Source organism: Anoplophora glabripennis, unplaced genomic scaffold, assembly GCF_000390285.2.
Source record: "Anoplophora glabripennis isolate ALB-LARVAE unplaced genomic scaffold, Agla_2.0 scaffold57, whole genome shotgun sequence".
NCBI lineage: Eukaryota > Metazoa > Arthropoda > Insecta > Coleoptera > Cerambycidae > Anoplophora > Anoplophora glabripennis.
Window position 1 is genome coordinate 442,428 of NW_019416296.1, and position 24,053 is coordinate 466,480.

Below are 24,053 nucleotides of genomic sequence, written 5' to 3' on the forward strand. Positions count from 1 at the left end.
ATTCAAGGTAAAAAAAAATGATTTATCATTTTCCTTGACTGTAAAACGGTCAGTTACAAAAACATTTAAAAAAATCAGTAATTCTTGTATCATTTCATATTTTGCACTCTTTTTTAAGCCTTTCTCTCAGGTAGGAGGGAATATATACTCTTTTTTATTAAAGCATTTATTTAATTGAAGATCTTTCATACCTAACGTATAAAAAATAAGCAGACTATCAATTTCAGGCTTTTTTCTGATACAGACATTATTCTAAGTCTATTAAGTTCTACTCCCTTTGTTAGAAGTTATTAATCGTTTACGTAACAATAATATTTAGGGTAGTAATAAACACCTCCAAGTTTCCTCTTCTCTACATTCTACCGCAATGGATATTTTAAGCTATACTTTGCTAACTTCCCTCGTGGTTGCAGAATATTCTTCAGTTTTGATTTCATCTTTTTTTGGTTTGTTTGGAAAGAATATTTCCTTCAATATTCGTCTCATGGGCGTTTCCACAGTTAAATAAAGTCCAAGAGCTAGCATAAATGCTAGACATATGTCCCCAAGTCCATATAAAATCTACAACAACAGATACAAAATGAATCAAATTCTATAGAAATTCAGATAGGAAAAACAGGTAATGGTAAATTTTTGAGCTCGATTTTCGACATAAATTCAAGTGTCGAGTGTGTCGAGGGAAATTTAATATTTTCAGTTGTTTGATTTTTATGACATTTTCGGTTACTTGTGTATCTTTTTCCCCATATATGAACTTTTCGATATAAAATTGATTGGTGATGCTTATTAGTTTCTTTTTGTGATGCTCATGATGAAGCAAACCTATATTTATTAAAAGAGAACCACATTTTGCTAAGATCTGGAAAGATTGGAACTTAGACAAGGCGAAAACCTCGCATTCGTGGGAGAAATTTTCCGACTCGATTATGTTTTTGCATATTCAGATTCGTGAGATAGATGTTCCTTAACATGAATCCAGATGATACCGGCCGGAAATCTGATGCCCATTTGTTTAAGGTGGCCATATTCCCGGCCGAGAAACAGTGAAATTTCTGGCGTTTTTAGGTACTGAAATCTTTAAAAGTAAAACGTTTAGAACAAAAGTAAGCACAAAAATAAAATCCTTGATGTTTTGTTTATTCATTAATTTACTCAAATAAAATAATAACTAAAAAAAAAGCGTTTGTAAAACATGCGTTTGCTGTTATTCTAACCCCACATTTTAAGAATTATTTTCACGTACTTATAAATAAAAGTAAACAATTTTATATGTAGGACTAAGCAAGTAAATTTTATAAGAATATTTACATGTGGAATTATATATAAAAAAGTTAGTATTTTCGTAGATTTCAGTACCTAAAACCTTGATGGTTTGATCGTTTTTTGCACCTGTTTATTCGTTTTACTGCGGCGTCTTTGAAAATACTCAGGTGGCATGACATAACATTCCTATTATTTGGTTAGCTTTAGATTATTCAGTTATTAAATGTTTGAAATTATTAGTCTTTGGGGAAAACACTATTTAAAGAATATGGGGTTTTTAAACAAATTGTAAAAATTTGTATTTTTGATATTTGCTAAAATTATTGAATGGCAGAGAAATTTTCCGACTCCATTTTCCGACAGTTTTAAAGTTAAACAATTTAAGTTGCTAAAAATGCAAAAATTACGATTTTCAACGCCCGATTTTCGGGTTAAAAATTGTTATTTTAGATGTTACCAGGTACCTAAATTAAAGTTTAAACATCCTCCTACAAGATGCTGAAGAGTTTTTAGGACTCGCATTATTCTAAAGCCTTGTTTTTTAATTGTTAATAAAGCGTTATGAGCCGCGCGCGCATCTCTTATACGCGGATTCGCTATTTCGTCTAGCGCCTTCAGCTTTTGTTCTTTGAATTTAGCATTCTGAGTACTATTACTACTCCTACAAGAACAAGCTTTAGTCTTACAGTTTTTTGTACATTTACATTGTTTAACTAAGTCTTTGGGTAATGGATCTTTGGTAATAAATTTAGGTAATAATTCACCTGTTTCATTTTGATAACCAAAAGCTGTGGAATCCAAATATTGATATTGAGGAAAAATGGAACTTTTCCATATGTAGGTACCTACGTTTGTAAAGAAGCTCATAGCGCATTATTCACAATTAAAAAACAAGGCTTTAAAATAATGAGTGTCCCAAAAACTCTTCAGCATCTTATAGGGGGATATTCAAGCTTTAATTTAGGTACCTGGCAACATCAAAAATAACAATTTTTAACCCGGAAATTGTCCGTTGAAAATCGTCAGTTTCGCATTTTTAGCAACTTAAATTGTTTATAACTTTAAAACTATCAATTTTAGAGGCATAGTGCATAGGAATTTTATTGTTTATAATCGAGTCGGAAAATTTCTCCCACGAATGCAAGGTTTTCTTGTCTAACTGTTCCTGCCATTCAATAATTTTAGCAAATATCAAAAATACAGAATATCGTACAAAAAAGGTGTAAAAAAGCGTGCAAAATTTTTAAAGCAAAGAATAGTTCTGGAAATAAGAAAATAGTTCATATAAACATACCCATAAGAAGAAATTAATTAACTTTAAAAAATATATGCATTAAATAGGTACTTTGCTAACACCTTAACAATCTGAAATCGATGCTTTACAAGAAGAGGACAGGCACCCTCTTACGGCGAGTAGGTACATTTTTTCTAGGATTTTTTCCACTATAGGTACATAGATAACTTATTCCACTTATAAGTTCCTATAAACATGACTTTGGTCGGAAACGCTCAGATTCCGAAATACAGGGTGTTGAAAATTTAAAACATATATTAATATTTAAAATATAAATTTGGAACAGTTAATGTTAGGTTCTTGACAGTTATTGTACGTTGGTAAAGAGTTTAGTTTAGTAGTAGTAAGAAACTGGAATTTAGAAGAAACTTAATTTTTCAAAAAATTTATCTACTCAGCCTAAAGAGATGCCCTGTTGTTTCAGCAAAACGCTGACTGTAACAAAATAATTTTTTTAATTTGGCATATGATATTGTAAGACATATCCCCATTATAGCATTGATTATATTTGCAAAACATTCTTATTGGTAAATTCCCTTAGAACACTTTTAAAGAGAGCTGTTACCGCCATTACTTATTGAAGACGTTCCCCAGAATCTCAGGCGAGGTTTGTGGATGATGCACGATTATGTTCCTCTCATTTCCCATTACCAGTTTGAGAATAATTAAATGAAGCTTACGAATAAAGGTGGATTGGACAATTGGACTTGGTGAACCAGTTCTACCACTACTTTTAATAATTTATTTTGCTCCTTTTTTAACTCTGTATTTGTTTGCTCAAAAACAAGAAACTTAAACATATCCGCAACTAATACAAAAAAATTGTAACTTAACTTACCACATCGAAGAAATTAAAAACCATCGTGCTGTTCTCTTTGCCCAGCGCCCTTATCTGGAATAAGAAGTGCCACAAATACGCTCCGAAAACCAATTTGCTCAACGGAATCCACGGACTCCACGACAGACACTTATGCAGGAATGTAAACGTGCCAAAACTGACAGTGTACATTATTCCAAAACTTCCAAGGGCCCATATGGTCCTGTGAAGGGCTCCGTAAGAAGCAGACTCTAAAGCGTTGTACTTATGGTAGGGGTCATAGAAAACGACTCCACCGTACATGCATACCATCAGAAGAAAGACGGAAAGCAAGGCTAAGACTGTTGTGTAACGCTAAAAGAATGACACAGTAAGACATTGAGGCATGAATTTTGCAACATACAGGGTGTTCTACAAGGTCTATGACAACATTGAGAGATGGTAGCTGGGTTAATTTGAAACATTTTTTTTATATGAACATATGTTATTATAATCAGATATAGAATTGGAGGCGGAATGTAACTTAGCATTGCAAAGAGTGACCGGTTGGTATAACTCGAATAATCTTTATCTGAACAACAAAAAAACTAAAACTATTCGATTTCACAATAGACAAAAAAAAATGTTCTAAATTAAATATTAAGATCAACGAATCTGTAGTGGACTCCGTGGATCACATAAAATTTTTAGGTGTTGTCATTGACGAGTGTTTAAGCTGACAGACCTAACTACAAAATTAAATTCAGTATGTTATTTGTTTAGAAATGTGAAACCTATTTTATTTAAGGAACAACTGATAAGTTTGTATCATGCGCAGGTGGGATCACGTCTGGGTTATGGAGTGATCTTTTGGGGTGGCTCCTCTCTGGCGTCGGATGTATTTATATCGCAGAAAAGAATTTTAAGATGTATAGCCGGTGTCTCCAGATTTTATTCCTGTAGAGAAATTTTTAAAAGTTTTAAGATTTTAACGCTTACTTGTGTTTTTATCTATGAATTATGTATGCAGGTTTTTAAGAGGGTGGGTGACCACAAACTAATCAAAGATATACACAACGTAAATACTAGACAAAAAAATACATTTTATTTGCCATTTTGTAAATACAATGTATCTCGTAATTCACCAGACAACATGGGTTTACAAATTTTTAATAAGCTCCCATCTGATTTAAGGGAAATAAGATATGTGAATCATTTTAAATCTATGCTTAAAAAATATCTAATTGACAGATGCTTTTATAGCTTAAAGGAATTTTATGCAGATTAGTATTAAATTAAGGTTGTTATTTACATGTGCCGGATTTAGTGGTTATTTTATGTTATTTGTTTATTTATCTATACTTGTTTTGTTTTTTTTTGTTTGTTATTTATAGTGTCCTAAGGTTTAAGACCCTCGTGGTATTTACAATTGACTATTCCTATACAGTTATTGTAATTGTCTTACAGGAAATAATATTTATTATTATTATTATGTCCAATACATTAAAAAAATTTATAAATTTCAAATTTCAATCAAAGTAGCCTGATAAATAAAAAATATGGTTGCTATAACAATAATTAATGTGATACTTACCGTTCGCGTTAAAATGCTAAATAAAAAAATTGATTTATTTACAACCGAAGAGTATTATGCAGATATTGTCTTTATACAGGCTGTTACAAATTCGCTTCTCACTACAGGGATCTCGGAAATGGTAAGAGATACGAACTAAATTAAATGAGGGCAAAGTTGCGTAATCATGGGACCAACATCTAAAAAATCAAGGCTAACATCATTAGTTTTCGAAATATTTGAAAAAAAAACGGAAATATGGAAATCCGTTTTTGGTTCATTTCAGCTTTGTTTGAGGCGATATTGAAAAAAGAACACTTTCTCAAGGCAACTTTTTGCCCTCTATCGAATGGCATAATCAATTTTTATATGCAACGTTTCGTTTCTCCAGGACCATCATCAACTCCATATTTTTAAATACGACCCTGGAAATTTTATTACATTGTTTGCAAGCTTTTATGACCCCCAATATTGTACTGCCTTAGCCCGAACTAGATTCAGACGTTTTGTCTTGAAAAATTCATCTTCAATGTATTCGTTCCAAATTTATCTAATTTTGTTTGTAGATTTCTGTGTTTATTGAATTATCGTACACTCCAAGTGCCGTTAGACCCTGTAATATTCACCTAATTATTTGAACTATTACCATCACACGTTACAATAATCAGTCAAAGTTTGTCATAGAACTTACCCTGTATAAGTAGTTAATTAAATCATGAAATAAATCGTTTTTACCGTAGAAAGTATCCTTCCAGATCCTTTCATTCTATAATACGTGTAGCCAGCTAACATCCCTATGAAATACGGCGTAGCTCTAACATGGGACTTGATATAGAGCAGCTCATAATCCCTATGCGTTTTTGGGTGTCGCAGAAAATCAGGCAGGAATCTAAGAAAGGCCGAACTTTCGTATACTAGGATGAGCACGAACGGTATTAAAAATGAAACAATAGTTAAAATAAAGACCATTGCCAAACCGTATTTCTTATCTTTCCTGATAATTAAGACCAGTCCAATAGCCACGATAAAATAATGGAAGTCGCAGGGTAGGTACCAAGTATGGGGCAGGCACTAAAAGAGAAGAAAATTACAGATACTATATAATACTAATAATTAGATGTAACTAGTAGGAATTAGTAGAAATTAGTAGTAATTAGTAGCAATGAGAAGTAATTAGTGCTAATAATATGAAATATCCAACACTTTGAACAAAAAGGTGCTAAAATCATAAGTTTAAGAAATATGTGTTTTATTTTTGATAATATAAGCACAGACAATATAGCGTATCACTACAGACTGCTACTTAAATGCTGGAAATTGACAACCCGAATGGAAGCAGGGTCTCCTTAGCCGGCTTCCAGCTATAAAATTTAGCGTGGTAACTCTTCTACTTGCTAATAGGTGGCAGTTCCAGCGGTGGCTTTGTTACCAAATAATGACTGCTAAATAAATTTAATGCTTTCAATTATGTAATTAAAGAGATAAGGAAGTTATCTTGTGTTTGGAAATCACATTTGCCTTAAATGTCAAATAAAATAAATCAAGTTATAATTAAAACTCTGAATTTATCTAATTAATTATTTATTTTATATCACCTTGGAATGGGAAAATTCAAAAACTCGAAATTAATGTTTTTAGATTTGTGCGTCGACTTCCAATATGGTACGATATTAAACCTATGTTTAAAAAAATTGCATTATACAGGTTGTGTATCCTTAGATGGGTACTGCCTCTTATTGTTGATTTCTTTAGATAGGTAGGTAAAATAATTATTGACACAAGTGTTGCATATCATGGTTGTCATTGGTAGTGCTCATATTTGTGACACAAGGTGTTCAAAAAAATTAACACAATGTAAAATTGCTGGAACCTCAAGGAGTAGTTGAATACGAAATTTATTTAAAAAAAAACAACACATCATCAATCAATACAGAGATAAGATAATGCGTTCGCTACTGCTGTTGCAATTTTAGACTAACTTTTTTGTTTTTCGACATACGGATTTCGGACCTTTTCCATTCAACGCAGAACGGACAAACAGAATCAGGAGTGTGGGGAGAATTTTTCAATTATTTTTTCGATTTAACGCATCGTTTCCGAGTTATACTGCCTATTTACTATAACACGACATACCTTTTGTTTCCAAAATTTATTTTCGACGGACTTCGGACCTTTTGCATTCAACGCAGAAGGAATATACAGAACCCGAGAGGGAGGGGGTTGACATTTTTTTCGATTCAACGCACCGTTTCCGAGCTATAAACACTTTTTTATCCTATGATGTCACACACCATTGCTCCCAATTTTTTTTTTTTGACATGCGGGTTTTGACGTTTTTCACTGGTTCACCATGTGAGATTTATTTGTTCACCATGTGAGATTTTTTTATACTAAGAGTCTAAGTAAATACTGGTTTTCTTTTCTTTCATATATTGTGACACCCCGCTCTGCGTCACCCACCGAGTGCTCTACTCAGAACCAAGGGGAAATTTGTTTATATTTCCAGCCATTTCCGAGTTACGAGCAAAAAGCGTTTTTTTTCTTATACTGTGTGACATCCTAGATCGATAACGAAGGCTAAAAAGGCCACGCGCTCTACCCTAGGCTCCCTCCCTAGGTGTCCTGAAATTGCTGGGGAGACTCCTGAAGGCAGCAGAGAGAGAGATAAGCTCTATATGAGGACAGAGTCACTCTATCTCTATGAGGACAGAGTCACTCTATCTCTATCGCACATTATAACTCTATCTCTCTCGCACACAATCAGACAAAAACGACAGAAACGAAACTTCTTTTAAAAATACATGGGATTTATCATTATTAGAATAACCCATTTTAATTTAAAAAATTAAAAAAATTACAATGGGTTATTCTGATGACGAAACATAAAACATAATTAACTGTATTATTCAAATAACAATAATGTGCAAAAGTTCTTCAGAAATATTGGCAAATTTACTTTAGAGGGAGAATCCCGTCAACGAACACTAAAAAATATTATTAGAAACCTTAGGTGGCCAGAAAACAGCCCCGATCTCATTGTCAGTCCTTTAGACATATTTTTTTTTACCTGAAAATTTGCAAGTATTGAAAGAAAAATACAGGACGAAATGCTTGATAATTTTGAATTTGTTTTTGAAGCAATTAATAGTAAATTAAAACATATTTTCAACTGTATCATCACAATCACTTGCATGTTGATTTGTAAAAATTGTAGGTATATTAATGTTATTTCGTTTTTAGGTATTCTCTTTATGTTGTTGTAAAGGTTAGTTATAAAAATCGTTGTTTGTTATCTTCATAAGGATGAATTTTAATTTTTTTTAATGATTTTTTTATTTTAAACATATATATTTTATGCCAGCAAATTTTGATGTCAAATGAAATAAAGGAAGAGTCGTACATTTGTTTTTAAAGGTTCTTTCTATCTTTAATTATTAAACCTGTAAGTGGGTGTCAAAATACAAAAAAAAAGGTACCTACATTCCGCGACGTACTAATAACCCACCTTGTATATTAAATAAATTTATCGTCATCATCAAATATTAAAAAAATTATATTACAAGCTGCTTAAAATATTATTACGAATTTTGTTTGTTTGGAAATATATTTTCTGCAGTATTTCAATACCAAAAAATGAAAATAGTAGGTAGCTAATTAACGAAATTATGATTAAATAACTTAATTGTAACACCACTGCAGAATATCATATGATACATACATAGATATTCGTTGATTCTTTAAAAACATTTTTATCAATACCTACATCATACATTGAAGTAAATACAGTAACGCAAAAAACAGATATTGATAAAAAAGTGTACAAAAGAAATCCGTAAGTACGCCTGGCAACATTACCAAAGTCTTGTTTATATGTTGCTAGGATACGCTTAGGTATGCGGGCCGCTGTATTTGATTCTTCCTAAAATTCTGCTGGTGGTGTACTCTACCGGCAATTCGGAAATTTAAAACTGCTGGCCTATTCCAGGAGCGGTCTGTGGCGATAGCTATTTTGTCTGTGATTGTACTATTAATGTGCTTTTAAGTACTTACGCCATACCCAGAGTGATTGTCAAGGGCGAAATGTATTTATTTTACTTTTATAAAAATAAATTAGTTTAGTATTTTGTTTTGCTATACTTTTGTTTTAAAAGGTTGAAAACCGTATTAAGGACGTTATTAACATCAGACAGGCCAGACAAAAGCTTTGTTTACAAAGAGTCAGGATATTTCCAAGTCAACTTTTACTTGTCATGTAGTCATTTCGATTTTGCGCGTAAAAATCCCAAGGACAGTGAGAATAGCGGTGAAAATAATAATTAACTTTGTATTTGCGTAGTATTATTTATGCGAGCATTAATATATAAGAATGCCCGCAGCTTCGATATAGGCAATTAGCATTACTTTTGCATGTTTTAAACATTTTTTTGGGACTGGGTTGCCTTGAGGGCAAAAATAGGTGGACACTTGGCATAGCGCGTCTTTTAGCTTGAAATTTTTTGCTCACGCACCTTTAACGCTAAGTATATCGATCAGAAGATGAATTTAACTATTAAGGGTTTTGTTAGTTACTACATTTTTTGTTTGCGGTCTATGCTAACGTTAAAGTCTCCAAGTCTCCAAACGAAAATAATTATTTTGAAAATGAATTTTTAATTAAATAAGTACACAGCAAAAAGAATGGAATTTGCAATTCTGTTACAAGTTAAATTAACTGAAGAAATACTTTTATATGTTTTTTTTATTAATTTCGACATACAGTTCTGGAATATACAGGGTGTTTCAGAAAGACCTCCTGTAAATTCAGGGGGTGATAAAACGACAAAAAAAAATAATTTTTTGCCTTATGAACTATATGTCTATCTCCTCTTGTTTTCGAGATACAGAGCGACAAAATAAAATTTTTTAAATAGAATTGTTACGAAAATATCCAAAATATCCAATATCGGTGCGAAATATTTTTATGTTATCCCGGGGTTTTTAAGGAAGCCAAATACGCTGGTATAATTATTTTTTGGATATTTCATAAAGGGTGTTAGTTACGCTACATTCCTATTACATTTTAGGTTCTAATTTTTTTAAGGTTAGGTTTTTTACCATTCGGGCTCCAATTTCTAATGTACAATTTTATTTTCTAAAAATAATGTACTCTTGTTAGAATTTCCTAATGTGGACGATTTGTGAGAAAATAGAATTTTAATTGAACTCTTACAATATTACGCTGAAGAAAATAAGTGACTTTTCTCAAAGTAGACTTATGTCAAAACTTATTGATGAATGTCTCATAAACAACGCATACATTTTCAATAATATTTTAAACTCTAATTAATTTTATATCAAACTTTTAGTGATTGAGTGACTGTAGTTAGAATGACTAATTACAGTCACTAAAATTTTTATAAAATTAATTAGAGTTTAAAAATATTATTGAGAATGTATGCGTTGTTTATGAGACATCCATCAATAAGTTTTGACATAAGCCTACTTTGAGAAAAGTCACTTATTTTCTTCACCGTAATATTGTAAGAGTTCAATTAAAATCCTTTTTTCTCGAAAACCGTCCACATTAGGAAATTCTAACAACAGTATCTACATTATTTTTATAAAATAAAATTGTACATTGGAAATTGGAACCCGAATTCTAAAAAACCTAACTTCAAAAAAATTAGAACTTAAAATGTAAAATTTCGCACCGTTTGGAAATTTTCGTAAAAATTCTATTTAAAAAATTTTATTTTATTGCTCTGTATCTCAAAAACAAGAGGAGATAGACATATAGTTCATAAGACAAAAAATTCTTATTTTTTGTCGTACTATCACCCCCTTACATTTATGGGAGGTCTATCTGAAACACCCTGTATAAAAATTATAGTGAAAGTTTGAATGAAATATTTCCAAAATATTTAATCTTCTTGATAATTTTACGAAATGTCATAATAAAATGACAAAAGTATTATACATATTAAACATTTCCAGTGTTATATTTCACTGCTAAACTGCAAAATTAGGTACATTATTCTCTTAAACATACGTACTTATTACTGTCTTTTTCCAAGAAAAACTTTTTTTTAACGGATGTAATAGAAAAAACTGACACATTCATTATTTTTCGAGATTGAGGAAATTTTTGAAAAACTTGAAAATTGAAAAAGACATTGATTTATGTTAAATTAATATTTGTATTTGAAAAATAATTTCATTTTCAATTATTTTCATTGTTCAATGTTTTTAACAACCAAATTATCAATGTACTACCGAAAAGTTTTAGAAATATTTCAGATGCTTTTTCAAAAGTGTAGTAATTCAAAACGAGTTACAGCCCCTTAAAGTTGAATTAAAAAAGGTAAGAATGCAAGTTTCTCCTAAACATCTGAAGATATTTTTTTCAAATGTAGCACACAACCAATGCTAACTACTGAAAAAAATTAAGGAAATAAAAAGATTTCTCAAATTTTTTAATAATTTTTGTAAGGCTGTATCTCAGTGAAATATGTTTGTGTCGAGAAAAAAAAAAGCATTTTAAAGCTTCAAGTCTCTAGTTTCAAGATTTTTTGACAAAAAACTTTTTTGAGCTGGGACTATCAAGCAATCAAAAGAAATATCTCCGTGAAAAAAATTTCCTTGTTTTTTTGCATTTTCTTCAAGCATGAAAAAAAAAAAGTTTTTTTTCGAAAACCATGATAAGTTTTTGTAGAGAATTTATTCAGTTTTTTAAAATGGCGCTTGGATTTACTGTGCAATAATTTGTTGCTGAGATATCGATGATTAAGACAAAAGTGTAATTTTTCATTCAACCATCGATATTCCGGTAACCAATAGTCATAAAGAGACCTTTCAAAAAGCAAATTGAAGCCGAATAAACAAGCTAATTGACCTCTGTATTGATTGAGTTCGAAAAAATTTTGCAAAGTGAGTGGACAGCCCTAACAGAAAAAAAAAGTTGAAAAAATTTCTTTCTCGCGGTTTTTCCTTTGATTGCTTAAAAAATTTTTTGTCAAAAGATCTTGAAACTAGAGACTTAAAGCTTCATAATACTTTTCTCGACATGATCATTTTTGACTTTCAGTCTTTTAAAAATCACTTAAAAAATTTACGAAATTTTTTTGTTCCCTTAATTTTTTTCAGTAGTTTACATAATCATGTTTTGAAGTGACTGTCAATAAAATCATTCTCCAAATACCTGCCTCTTGATTCAAGGCAAATATTTCCATTTTATTAGTATATTCAGAATTTCGTATATTTATTTTCGTATATACTATATTTGTTTAATGCATTAACTTAATAATTTGTTAAATGGAATTAACAATCACGATATTTTCGGATTCGTCTTTCAATTTTCTACAAATTACTACACTTTTATATTTTTCGAAGAAAGCCTGATTTTCAAGTAAAACTTGAAAATCAATCTGAATTTGGTCCCCATTTGTGAATCACCCTGTATATCAGGTAATAACATCTAAAAGTGTCTTTCTATATCACATTTAGAAAGAATAGAGAGAAATGTACTTACATAACATGCAACTATAATTATACACAAAAATGGGATTAGCACAAATTAGTATGCCGCTTGCCGGTATTTTGATACACGAACAAGAAAAATTATATCAATTATATGTCCAATTTACGATGACTTGTCACTTATATAGCACAATTTCAGTTAATAAACTGAAACATTACATACACATAGAAAAATTACTCCGAATATTAAAACAAAAGTCGGATTTTATTTGTAAATATTTACTGCTTCGCAAAAAGACATTGAAAACAAACGAAGTTAAAGAATATTTACAATATTTCTGTTAATTACAATACTAAGATTACACCAATAGCGGGATTATCATTTTTTTAAAACCTCTATTAAATGTGCAGTTTGAATTAAAAAAGTACCAATCACTTACCATGTGAGGTGTATCAAAATAATTTGAAATGTACAACAAAGAAGCCCACAAGTTTTTTCTGCAGTCCTGTACCTCCGATCCAACAATAGCTTTCCATAAAGGTCCGTTCCCACTCTTATAAAATAGAGTACAGGCATAAAATAAAACAAAAGCGTATGCTGGAGTCAATCTACAAAAAATGTAAGTATCGTTTAAACAGGACACTTCTTCGATGCTACTATACTTGAATAATATATATGTTTAATTTTTAGATGTATTATACAAATTTTAAGAAAAGAAGTATTAAAAATTTATGACATACCTTAAATACCTCATAAATATTATTAAACCTGGATTTATGTATTTTTTGTCAAATGTATTCAACAAGTTGTATACCACCAACAGTCCACTTATGACAAAGAAAGTGTCAACAAACAAATCCCCATGGAAAATGTAAGAAACTAGCGTATTCCTGTAATTCTGAAAATCAGTATTAAAAATGTAAATATAATAAAAAACAGAATTTAATTAAACGTACAAATCTGTACAATAGAATTGGATAGGAAAAAATAAAAGTAATAATCATAGTCACTGAATTATATCAACAATATCTAGTAAACGATGGATGTTGGTTAGATAAAAAGACAGTTCACATTAATCTGTCATATTGTGAACATTTTTGACGCTATAGGTTTTATATGTATATAATTTTGTTCTATTAGTATTTATTAATTCCAATTAATTATAATGAAGCAGCAATATTTAAGATGCAGAAATAGGGAGCAAATCTATTATGGTTAATTAAGCAAAGAGGTGTTGTTAAAAAAACAAGGACAGAGATAATTTCTTTAAAATTATAAATGAATTGTTTAAATATATCAAGTAAGCGATTTTTTCGTTAATAATATTCGGGCAGTTTATTTATACATTTGTAGAAATTATTAACTAAACTGGGTGAGATGACATGTTTACTTGATATTGTGGTGTAATTCAATGCTGAATGGAGTTTTAGTCAGCAGAGTAGTTGTCATATAAAATATTATTAAAAATTTGAAGTAACTTTTTGGTATATATAGATGTTGCTCTCAGAGAGCTTCTTCAGATGTCAGTTTAAAAAATGTATCTACCTGTTCAATGTAGTCGACGTTTGAAACAGCCCCTCCAACAAAGGTTCCAAATCTGTGATCCAGAATGATCATGAAAATGGAAAACGTCCTTATCCCATACAAAATACTTAGAGATTCGTTAGAACTTTCGGCTTTATTTAGTTGTGGAAAATTTGTCTTGGCAGAAAAGGCCAGGAATATTCTATGCAAGAATGAACCTATAACGTTTATAGTTTTTTAATAAATTGATAGTAAGTACTATGTATACTTATTATATGAAGCAATTCAATATGTAAGGAAATTATATTACTATGCAATTATTATAAAACGTGTGGTCGACATTAAAATGAATTAAGTGCAAAACTTTGAGGGATACTGAAGTAATTGAGAAGTGATTTAAGTTCGGGAATTAATAGAAGTAATTCCAATAACGACGAAAAATATTGATTTACATTTTTAATTTAAAACTTGAAATGTGAATAAAAGTTCTAGTTTTTACTGAGCAAATGACAAATTTAAAGGAACCAATCAATTTAAAACTGTGAAATAGACAATAAAATATCTATTATTTCAATATTTTCAGTAGGTACTATGAAAGATTTGGGTCCGGATCCCATAAAAGTCACATTTTTTGCATATACTGTAATAAGTGAAATTACTCTACCATAATTATGCTGTAAAATATTTTACGTCTTCGTTAACATGCAGACAATTTAAACAATAAAAATATCGTATTTCTGTAATGGTATACTTAAATACTTAATAAGTTGACCTTTGATTCATTGCTCTTTTTAGCAATACTTAAATTAAATTTATAGGGTGTGTAGAATAAGTCAATAAAAATATAAATATTCTAGTTTTTGTTGGATCATCAACATTTTTATAACTGTACTACTGTATAATATTATAGAATAAACAGGGTGTTTCATAATGATGTGTAAATATTTTAAGGATATGTTTAAAAAGTAATTTTAGGGGGGTACTTCCAATACATTTTTTCGATTTGAGCCCTCCTGAGAAAATATTCGAATTTCAAAACGGCCGAAAAAATTAGCCTTTATTTTCTTAGCAAAAACGGTTAAACTTAGAAATTGGAATTTTGGTTTGTCTTTGAATTAAAGAAATTAGTACCCCTTGGTTTTTTTTTCTCTCAGAACTTTTTTCTACATTAGCTAATTTACACAATAAATAGCTTTTAATACTGCACTTCATTTAGAAACTTTTTTCACTCTTCTCCTTTTTTCGTATACTTCACGAGAAAAAAATATTTTTCCTTGCCGATTATACATAACTAGTATAACAGTTACTAAAAACATAGTATTGTCATTTTTTTTTAAAGATTACTAAAAATATCATTAAACTAATTATTGTTAACTGTAATACAATTCAAATTTCTAAGTTTAACCGTTTTCGCGAAACCAACTCAATTTTTAAGGGAAAATATATCTTACATTTTGCTCGAAGAACCAGCCGACCCTTATTTACTATTTACATAGATGAACAACTTCAAATGAATTTATTTTTACAAGGATTGAGAAGTATTTAAGAACAACCAATAGATATTTGGTAAAATAGATACACTAATGTGTTTAAAATTTACAAAAAACGATATAAAAGAATATTCCTAAATTTAAATAAAGTAAAACCTTAACATTAGCCGTGTTATCCCTAATGCGCATATTCGGAAAGAATAGCCTCATATGCAGGTGAGATCTTGTTGATATGTCATCGCTGTTATCATTAGCGTATTTTCTCTTTTTTTTTGTTTAAGCTTGTCATTTTCTAGTTTTACTAAGTATTTTTATTGTTTTTATTGTTGCTCTGCTGTATCAGTATGTTTATTGAGTGTTATTTTCTTCAACTGGTTTATTACACATGTGCTCTTAACCAGTACCAAACTTTTCTTGAATGATATCCTATTGCGAGGCTACTTCACTGACATGAAATATTTAATGCGCGTGCTCAGTATCATTGATATAATTTTAATTTATTAATTATATAAAAATCAATATTGAACAATAAATTTAAATATATAAATTCTATAATTCTTTTAGTTTGTCACTTGGGGTTTCAAACTTCTTAAATGTTTCTAATATTGCCAGAATATCGCGATATTTAGGGTTATGACAAAGAAGATATTTTGTTATATTGTGTCTAAAATACATAAGGTCGAAAATCGATCTAGTAAACATATTGGGAAATTCTTCATGACAGTGTGCCCTATGGGGTTGCCTATTATTTGGTGTATGTGGCGTCACTACTAAAAAGGTCTATTAAAATTGTATTTACGATAAAAAATTCTGATAAGCTATTTTTGTGCAAGGAATAGTTTTAAAGTTATTATCAATTTACTGAAATGTGTTATAAGCTCACTTCCATATAAAAAAAATCGGAATTGCAAATGGATAAAATTGGCAATAAAAAGCACTGATCAAATTTGCAGAATACTCATTGGCATCGAAATTCTGAGGCTCTTAGAGGTATTACTTCTCTTATAATTTTAAGTTTCACTTAAATAAGTAAATTAGTAGCCAAGTTTCATTCAGTATGATCCACGTTCATGTGAAACATTTTGCTAATAATAATTTTTTCTATAACCTGTTCAATATAGCATTATTTACAGAACACTCTGTATGTATACCTACATACCAATTTTATTCCGTTAGAATGTTAAACACAAATGTTTAAAAAATACCTCACAGGAATAACTTTGTACTTACTGTTATGAGATTTGTCGCTGTCCTTACAATATTCCCAAGTAGTTGAAAAAATTACTAGTAATACCAAAACTGTAGTTAATATGCTGAAACAAACAATTTAAAATGTAAAATGAACGGTAAGAATAGATGTAATGTCTTTTTTTTTAATTTCAATACCCTTTGACAACCAGTGGCTATAGATTCGCAAGGATTTTTCAGTCCAAGATGACTTTTTAAAGTTGTGACATACACTATCACTATACACTTGTCTAATGTCAAATCACTTCCAAATTTGCGTATTCTCTTGAAGGATAATTGAAATTATTATATTTACCTACGACCACTACTGTAAATACTTAAAAACACACCGTCTGCGATCAATGTAAGATTCCTATTACGTACGGTAAAAAAATCGCACAGCTTGGTAAAAAAACTGGAAAACTGTACGATTTTTTTACCAAGCTGTGCGATTTTTTTACCATGAGTGATAGGAATCTTACATTGATCGCAGACGGTGTGTTTTTAATTATTTACAGTAGTGGTCGTAGGTAAAGTATAGTACGTAATACGTGGGTGTAATGCAATTACGCACTTATAGAATTACGCACTCGCCGCTACGCGGCGCCGTGCGTAACTTTTCCATTCGTGCGTAAAATACTTTTTACAACACTTATTACGTAATATACTATTACACATTTGTTTGACTATGATTATATTATTCATGATCTTATTGCAAATATGAGAAACGTTTGTAATTGTAGTATTACGTAAGAAACCAAAGTACCTATTCCTAATTCATGCTCTGTACTTTAAAGATATGTCACAAATCGACGTTTACTCACATTTTCTGCGAGTTTACTGACCTAATTTGAAGTACTTATTCTCATGAATAACGAAAGTTGAACAAGTATTTACGTGTATGATACTCTATTATACTAATTGTAAGTAGATAGGTATTAAATTGTACAGACACTAATTACAACAAAATCAGTTATTCGGTAATTAATTAATGTTAGGTTTCTGCTTTCGCAAATGTTTAGATTTTATAATGTAGATAATTGTTTTTTCCGTATTATCTTCCTATTATCTAAAATAGATTGGCTTCCCATTTTTTCCGTAGTTCAATTTAGCAAATAAACTTTGAGAAAATGATAATATACTTTTTGAGGAAGATTTTTGGATTTCTGCGGATTAAATTATTAGATATTTAGTACAAATGCTTACCAGAATGAAATGTCCAACCCATCAAAGCCTCGCTGTGAATTTGACGATGTGCACGCCTTTGACGAAATTTTTATTGTAAAAGTAACATTCTCTTCTTTCAGAGGGTGGTCAATTTTACTAAAATAGTCATTGGTGTATATTTCGATATTTGAAGGCGTGCAAGATGCTGGAAGACACCATCCCATTTTGACCACATTTCTGGACTGCTGGGTAACATCGTCAAATTTCTAAAAAAAAAAAAATGTATGGCAATGACGTATTTTTTTTTGGTATAGCGGGCAATGAAAAATCTTCGATATAAACTGCTGATAGTTCTTAAAAAACGCGTATATTCAATCGTTTTAGATCAGTAACTTTCTTTTGTCCACAGCTGTACGGCAAAAAAAGGATTTAATAATTTTTCGGTTACAAAATGCTACAATTTTGTTAGCCATTAAAATAACTGAACAAATAATTTCCGATACTAGAAATGCAGAAGACATTTATCTCCACAACGAGACATCTAAATAAGATGATCTGTCTAAATATAATAAATACAAAAGCTCATACCTAACATGTTGAAATCGTTAAATAATGCAATCATTCAAAGAAATATCTTGTATTCTTGCTGTCCTATTATTACCTTTGCTAAAGACTAATCACGTAAAAAACAACTACTTACTACAAAGAGGTGTTTTTCTTTTAACATATAACTTAGGATTGTGGAAAAAAATATAATATAAAGGTCAGACTTGACATCTTGATTTTTTTAAATAGAATAAAAATGTGAAAACTAATAATAAAATATATGATTTTACAAGAAATATATTTTTTGTACAACTTTAACACCCTGTATCTCGAATACTGAGTCCCACAGGAAAAGTTTCTAGAGCAAGCTCGACTTATTTTTTCGGTAAGGAATCTAGCCTGTAGTTTTTGTATTTAAAGTGAAATCACCCTGTATTTCGCAATAAAATATGAAAACGGAGTATACTGTTATTAATTTAAATAGAAATCCACATGATATAAAAATTTTACCTAGAAATTGTCACTGTTTTTCGCAGTGTATTGTACAAAATTAACTACTTATTAATGACAAATTTTGAAGAAATCATGAGTGTATGTCTAGATTAGGTAAGACATATTCAAAATTCTAAAACAATTTAATATTATTTCTGTTTATAGGTAGGTATCTACTTAATTGTCTGACAGAAACAAAGGAATTATTTAATTTGTCAAAAAACTTTGACAAACAAAAAAATTACAATTGTTGTTCAATATGGGTGGTTGAAAATTTTAATTTTATCACTGTCGCTTTTCTGATTAATACAAGTCAATTAACTTAAGATTTATAGGATGATAAGAACATCTATATTAACTTGTCCTTGATTTCCAAGCTGTTTTTGACGCCTTTTCATTCTTAAACATTACCCAGCATTGATTTCAGCCTTTTATTACTTGTCATAAAAAGACCAGTTCTCAAATCTACTTTACACATTTTTTCATCCTTAAGCTTTCAAAAAGAATTACCCGGACCGCATTTCTTACTTTAGTTCACTTGTTGGAGATAGTGAGAAATGCAGTTAAGATATCGACAATTTGTTATGCATCCAAATGGTTTATAATTCTTTCGTCGTCGGAATTTTCTACAACCATGAAATAAAATGCAGCATTTAATCTTGTGTGTGAATGTTAGCAGCTAAAACTAATTCAAAATTTGAAAAATAAATGATAGAAAATATATTCCCTAAAAGCAAAATGAATATAGCAGAAATGTAGTTATAGACTTTAACGGATAGGGACGAACGCCCAAAAAAAAGTACCATAACCATTAAGATTACTAGATTGCAAATACTTACATACAACTTAGTGACCACTGAGTCGTTTGGATCAAAATAGAGCGAGAATGGATTTCTAGTAGTTTTTGGTTGTGGGACATTAGCTGTGACGACCGTTAGGCAGTATTGTGTTGGAAAAGGAGCTCTTGCAGTTAGGCATTGTGCAAAATCTCCCATATTGTATATGCTTCCACGGAGTACAGCAGTTGTTGAGCTTGCCGAGGCATCTCTCACTTTAGAAAAGACAAAAAGTATTTGTTTTTGTTGATTTTCGCACAAATGTATCTTATTTTTATACTATAAATAGATACTTATAAAAGATTTTCTATGAACATCTAATTTGTGTCTTTTACATGATCTCTTAGATAAAAGTTATACAGGGTGGTCCGAATTTTATGCAGGAAACTTCTAGGGCAGATAGATCTCTTTAAAATAATATGTGTTTGCCTTATAAACATTGGTCTGGAACAACCCCGTTTTAGAGATACAAGGTGTTGAAGTTGTTAAAAAAAATTGATTTTTTGTTTATATCTCCGGAATCTATTAACCGATCTCAATAAAATTTGGTACAGATAATGTATGATAGTAGGCCTTACATTCCCTAAAATATGAGCTTTAAAGATTTAACCAGTGGTGTACAACTGGACAGGGGTCACCCTTTTTTTAAAAAAAAAACTACGCCACTGCATTTTCTACAAGTTATTGTAACGGATTTATATTCTAATGCACAAAATACGTAAAAAAGGTAACTTGAATTTTTTCCCTAAGATTCGCCGTTTTCAAGTTATTCATACCAATACAATCCCCTTGTGCAGACATTTCTACCCATAATATTACAAGAATATTTATGTTTATGGTATAAAGTAAGTGCAATTTGTAAGCACATCAACAAAATTCTTTACACTTGTTTCCACACCACCTTAGTTCCTTACGCATTTTAATTTCCCCTGGAAGCCTAACCCACTATCTTTACAAATAAGGACAACTTAAATCAAAATAATAATAAATGTACATTTACCAAAGGCGAAGGGTAGTGAATTTTCACAACCTGCATATTTGGTCACAAGAAAATCCTCATGAAATTCGTACAAGATCTTTTCAACACGAATTTTCTGTGAACGTGTGGCTCGGAATAATTCGCAATAAAGTTTGTGGACCTTTCTAAACCCGTCTAAATTCCCAGTCATTTCTAAACTTTCTAGAAAACCATCTATTTGAATTATTAGAGGATGTTCCATTAAAGCTGGATACAATGGATGGTGCTCCTGCGCATTCTGGGAGAATAATATAAGAATGGCTTAATTAAAATTATTTGGGTCGATGGATAGGTAGAAGACTAAATGCCAATGTCAACCATAATTATGCAGAGGGTTCAGTGTCTTGGCCAGCCAGATTGACATATCTAAACCCCCTGGACTTCTATGTTTGGGGTTATCTGAAAAGTAAAGTTTATTCTACTCCAACAGATACAAGACCACAACTACTGCAACGAATAGAAGACGAGTGTAATACAATTGTTGTAAATACGTAACGTTAATTTTGTTTCTTGTTTAGTTGCTGCTGCTTGGTAAATATATTTTTATTATTATTTTGATTTAAATTGTTCTTATTTGTAGAGTATTAGGCCTCCAGGGAAAACTAAAACACGCCAGGAACACTACCTCACAGGTGGTGCAAATAATTTTGTTGATGTGCTTAAAAATTGCACTTACTTTTAAGCATAAGCATAAATATTCTTGTAATATTATGGTTGCCACAAGGCAAGTATTGATTTGAATAACTTGAGAACGGCAAATCTTAGGGAAAAAATTAAAGTTACCTTTTTTACGTATTTTGTGCATTAGAATATACATACGTTACAGTAATTTGCAAACAATGCAGTGGCGTGTGTTTTTTGTAAAAAAGGGGGCGACCCCTGTCTAGTTGTACACCACTGGTTGAACCTATAGCGCTCATATTTTAGGGAATGTAAGGCCTACTATCATATATTATCTGTACCAAATTTCATTTAGATCGGTTTATAGATTCCGGAGATATAAACAAAAAATCAATTTTTTTTAACAACTTCAACACCCTGTATCTCTAAAACGGGGCCATTTCAGACCTATGTTTATAAGGCAAACACATATTATTTTAAAGAGATCTATCTACCCTCGAAGTTTCCTGCATAAAATTCGGACCACCCTGTATAAATCTACAGGAATAAATGAAAATTCTGAGCATAGGGGAACTGGTAAAACTGATAAACAGAGGAATTAAAGACACTGGAATAGCAGAAGATACTGAACATGTTGAAAAGAACTAAATCCAGTGAAACTGTAGAAAGCATACCAAAGGTACACAAGGTTTAGTACCTTCTACTGCTACTGGCAACAAAAGGTACTAAACTCGTTGAAAGTGAAGCCACACACAACTGAGTGTACTAGACGTACAGAGGGGACTAGAGCCACTATAATAACAATAGTTACTAAATATGTTGAAACTGAGGTCACAGCTCTGCATACTCAAAGCACAGAGCCAACAAAGTTACTGGAACAGCAGAAGGTACTCAACATATTGATTTTGTGGTTACGTTTAAGCATACTGAAGACATACAAGTAACTAAAGCTACTGGGATAGCAGAGGGTAGTTAACAAATTGAAACTAAAGGCAGAGAGGGAAATAAATGTGTTAGACCTTCTGATTTTCAGTACTTCTGAACATGTTGAAACTGAAGATACTAAAGGTACCGTAGGAACTAAATCTAGTTAGACTGAAGTTCTGAAAGTGTCGAAAACTGAGGGTATTGCTGAGCATACTGCAGGTACAGAAGGTAGGTACTAAAGTCACTGGAATAACAGAAGATACTACTGAGCATAATGAAGGAGAAAAAGGTATTGAAAACGTTCAAACTGAATCCGCAGCTGAGGCACCATACTGATGGTACTGACCTAAAGTTAATAAGATCGAAGATAGTGTTGAGGATGCATAAACTAAGGTGATGGATGAGCATTTTGAATGCACAGAAGGCTACTGGAATAGCAGAAAGTCACAGCTGAGTGTATTGAAAGTACAGAGAGAACTAATGTTAAAAGAATAGCAGAAGCTACTGAACATGTTGAAACAAATTGATAGGTACTGTGGGGTCTCAAGGGAATTAAATCGAAGAAAGGGCTGAGTGTACAGAATCTGAGGAGAAGGATGAGCAAATTGGAAGCACAAAAGGTACTAAGCTACTGGAATAGCAGACGGTATTGAATGTTCAAAGTGAAGCCATAGCTGAGCACACTGAAGGCATTGTGTTTTTTGTTATTGGCAGAAACAAAAGTTGTATGACAAAAGAGTCAATTACTGTTTCAGGTTTCTTTGGTGGTCTCCATGTTTTGGGCAAAATATAAATCTATGTTCATATTCATTAAAACCTTTCTACATCAAATTTTATTGAAATATCTTAAAAAGTGAAGTTATAAAAAAAATTATGGCCTATTTTTTCCAACCACCATATAAACTAAAGCAAAAAATTAATGGGTCAAAAAAATTTTCGAAATCTTTCCGTGATTTTTGACAGACTGTATTTAAGTGAAAAATGGTCGTATCGGGAATTAAAAAAAAAGCGATTTGAAGCTCTAAGATTCTAGTTTTTAGATCTTTTGGTCGAAATTTTTTAGGAGCTACGGTTATCATGCAATTCTAAGAAATAGTGCGACAAAAAAGTTTTGCAATTTTTTTTTCTTCTGATTTTTTTTTCAGCTAAGCCATTGCATAGACCAGATAGCTTGTTTATTCAGCTTCAATGTCCTTTTTTTAAATTTCGATACGACCATTTTTCATCCAAATATCGGACTTTTAATGAAAAAGGATCCCTTTGTCTTCAATCATCGATATCTCGGCAACAAATGGTCGTACAGAGAATTGAAGGGCAGTTTCGAAATCTGGAATAAATTTCCTATAACATGCTGTCGGAAACTTTTCGGAAATTTTTTTTTTCATCTTTTGCACGAATTTTAAAAAACAGGAAAAAATGGTAATTTATGTTTTTTTAGAAAAGACTAATGTTAAAGCATGAATTTTACAGTTCGATATAGATATATAGAACATATAAGAACCCTGTAAATTTTCATCTCGATCTAGAGAACCGTTTTTTTTGTTTCAAACAGTCAAACTTTTGAAAAAAATTAAAGGGTCACGTTTTTTGAGCTTAAACACTTAATAATCAGACTTAAAATGGAAAAATATTTTTTTTGAGGTTTTCTCACATTTTTATCGCAAATAACGGTTAAATTGATGAAAAAAAGTTTTTTGTTGTTTTTTTTTTGGAAAACTTTCCGGGCATTAAATAAAACAATATCCAATTTTTTCGAGCACGATTCGGCTTTTCCGTCCTGTGCTTCTGTTCAACTTTTAATTAAATTAAAATTAAAGTTGATG

General features: G+C 30.9%; 1 protein-coding gene across 1 annotated transcript; it reads right to left on the minus strand.

Moving 5' to 3' along the window:
- Nucleotides 1-158: 158 nt before the first annotated feature.
- On the minus strand, nucleotides 159-19,861 carry LOC108917521 (nose resistant to fluoxetine protein 6-like). Its single transcript, XM_018724154.1, has 9 exons — nucleotides 19,668-19,861; nucleotides 17,830-18,056; nucleotides 16,627-16,709; nucleotides 13,928-14,124; nucleotides 13,123-13,280; nucleotides 12,822-12,990; nucleotides 5,662-5,997; nucleotides 3,396-3,728; nucleotides 159-561 (listed from the first exon to the last, which is right to left on the minus strand). The coding sequence occupies exons 1-9, from the start codon at nucleotides 19,821-19,823 to the stop codon at nucleotides 382-384; spliced, it is 1,839 nt and encodes a 612-aa protein (XP_018579670.1). The 5' UTR covers nucleotides 19,824-19,861; the 3' UTR covers nucleotides 159-381.
- Nucleotides 19,862-24,053: the final 4,192 nt, after the last annotated feature.

What these genes read in the sequence shown, in the direction of transcription:
- LOC108917521 (XM_018724154.1), bottom strand. Translation starts at nt 19,823, where the DNA reads ATGGGAGATTTTGCACAATGCCTAACTGCAAGAGCTCCTTTTCCAACA. An exon ending in CAGTGGTCACTAAGTTGTAT is followed by an intron (nt 18,057 to 19,667) that starts GTAAGTATTTGC and finishes TTTTTTTTTTAG; the next exon opens with AAATTTGACGATGTTACCCA. An exon ending in CTGGAAGGATACTTTCTACG is followed by an intron (nt 3,729 to 5,661) that starts GTAAAAACGATT and finishes TCATTCTTTTAG; the next exon opens with CGTTACACAACAGTCTTAGC.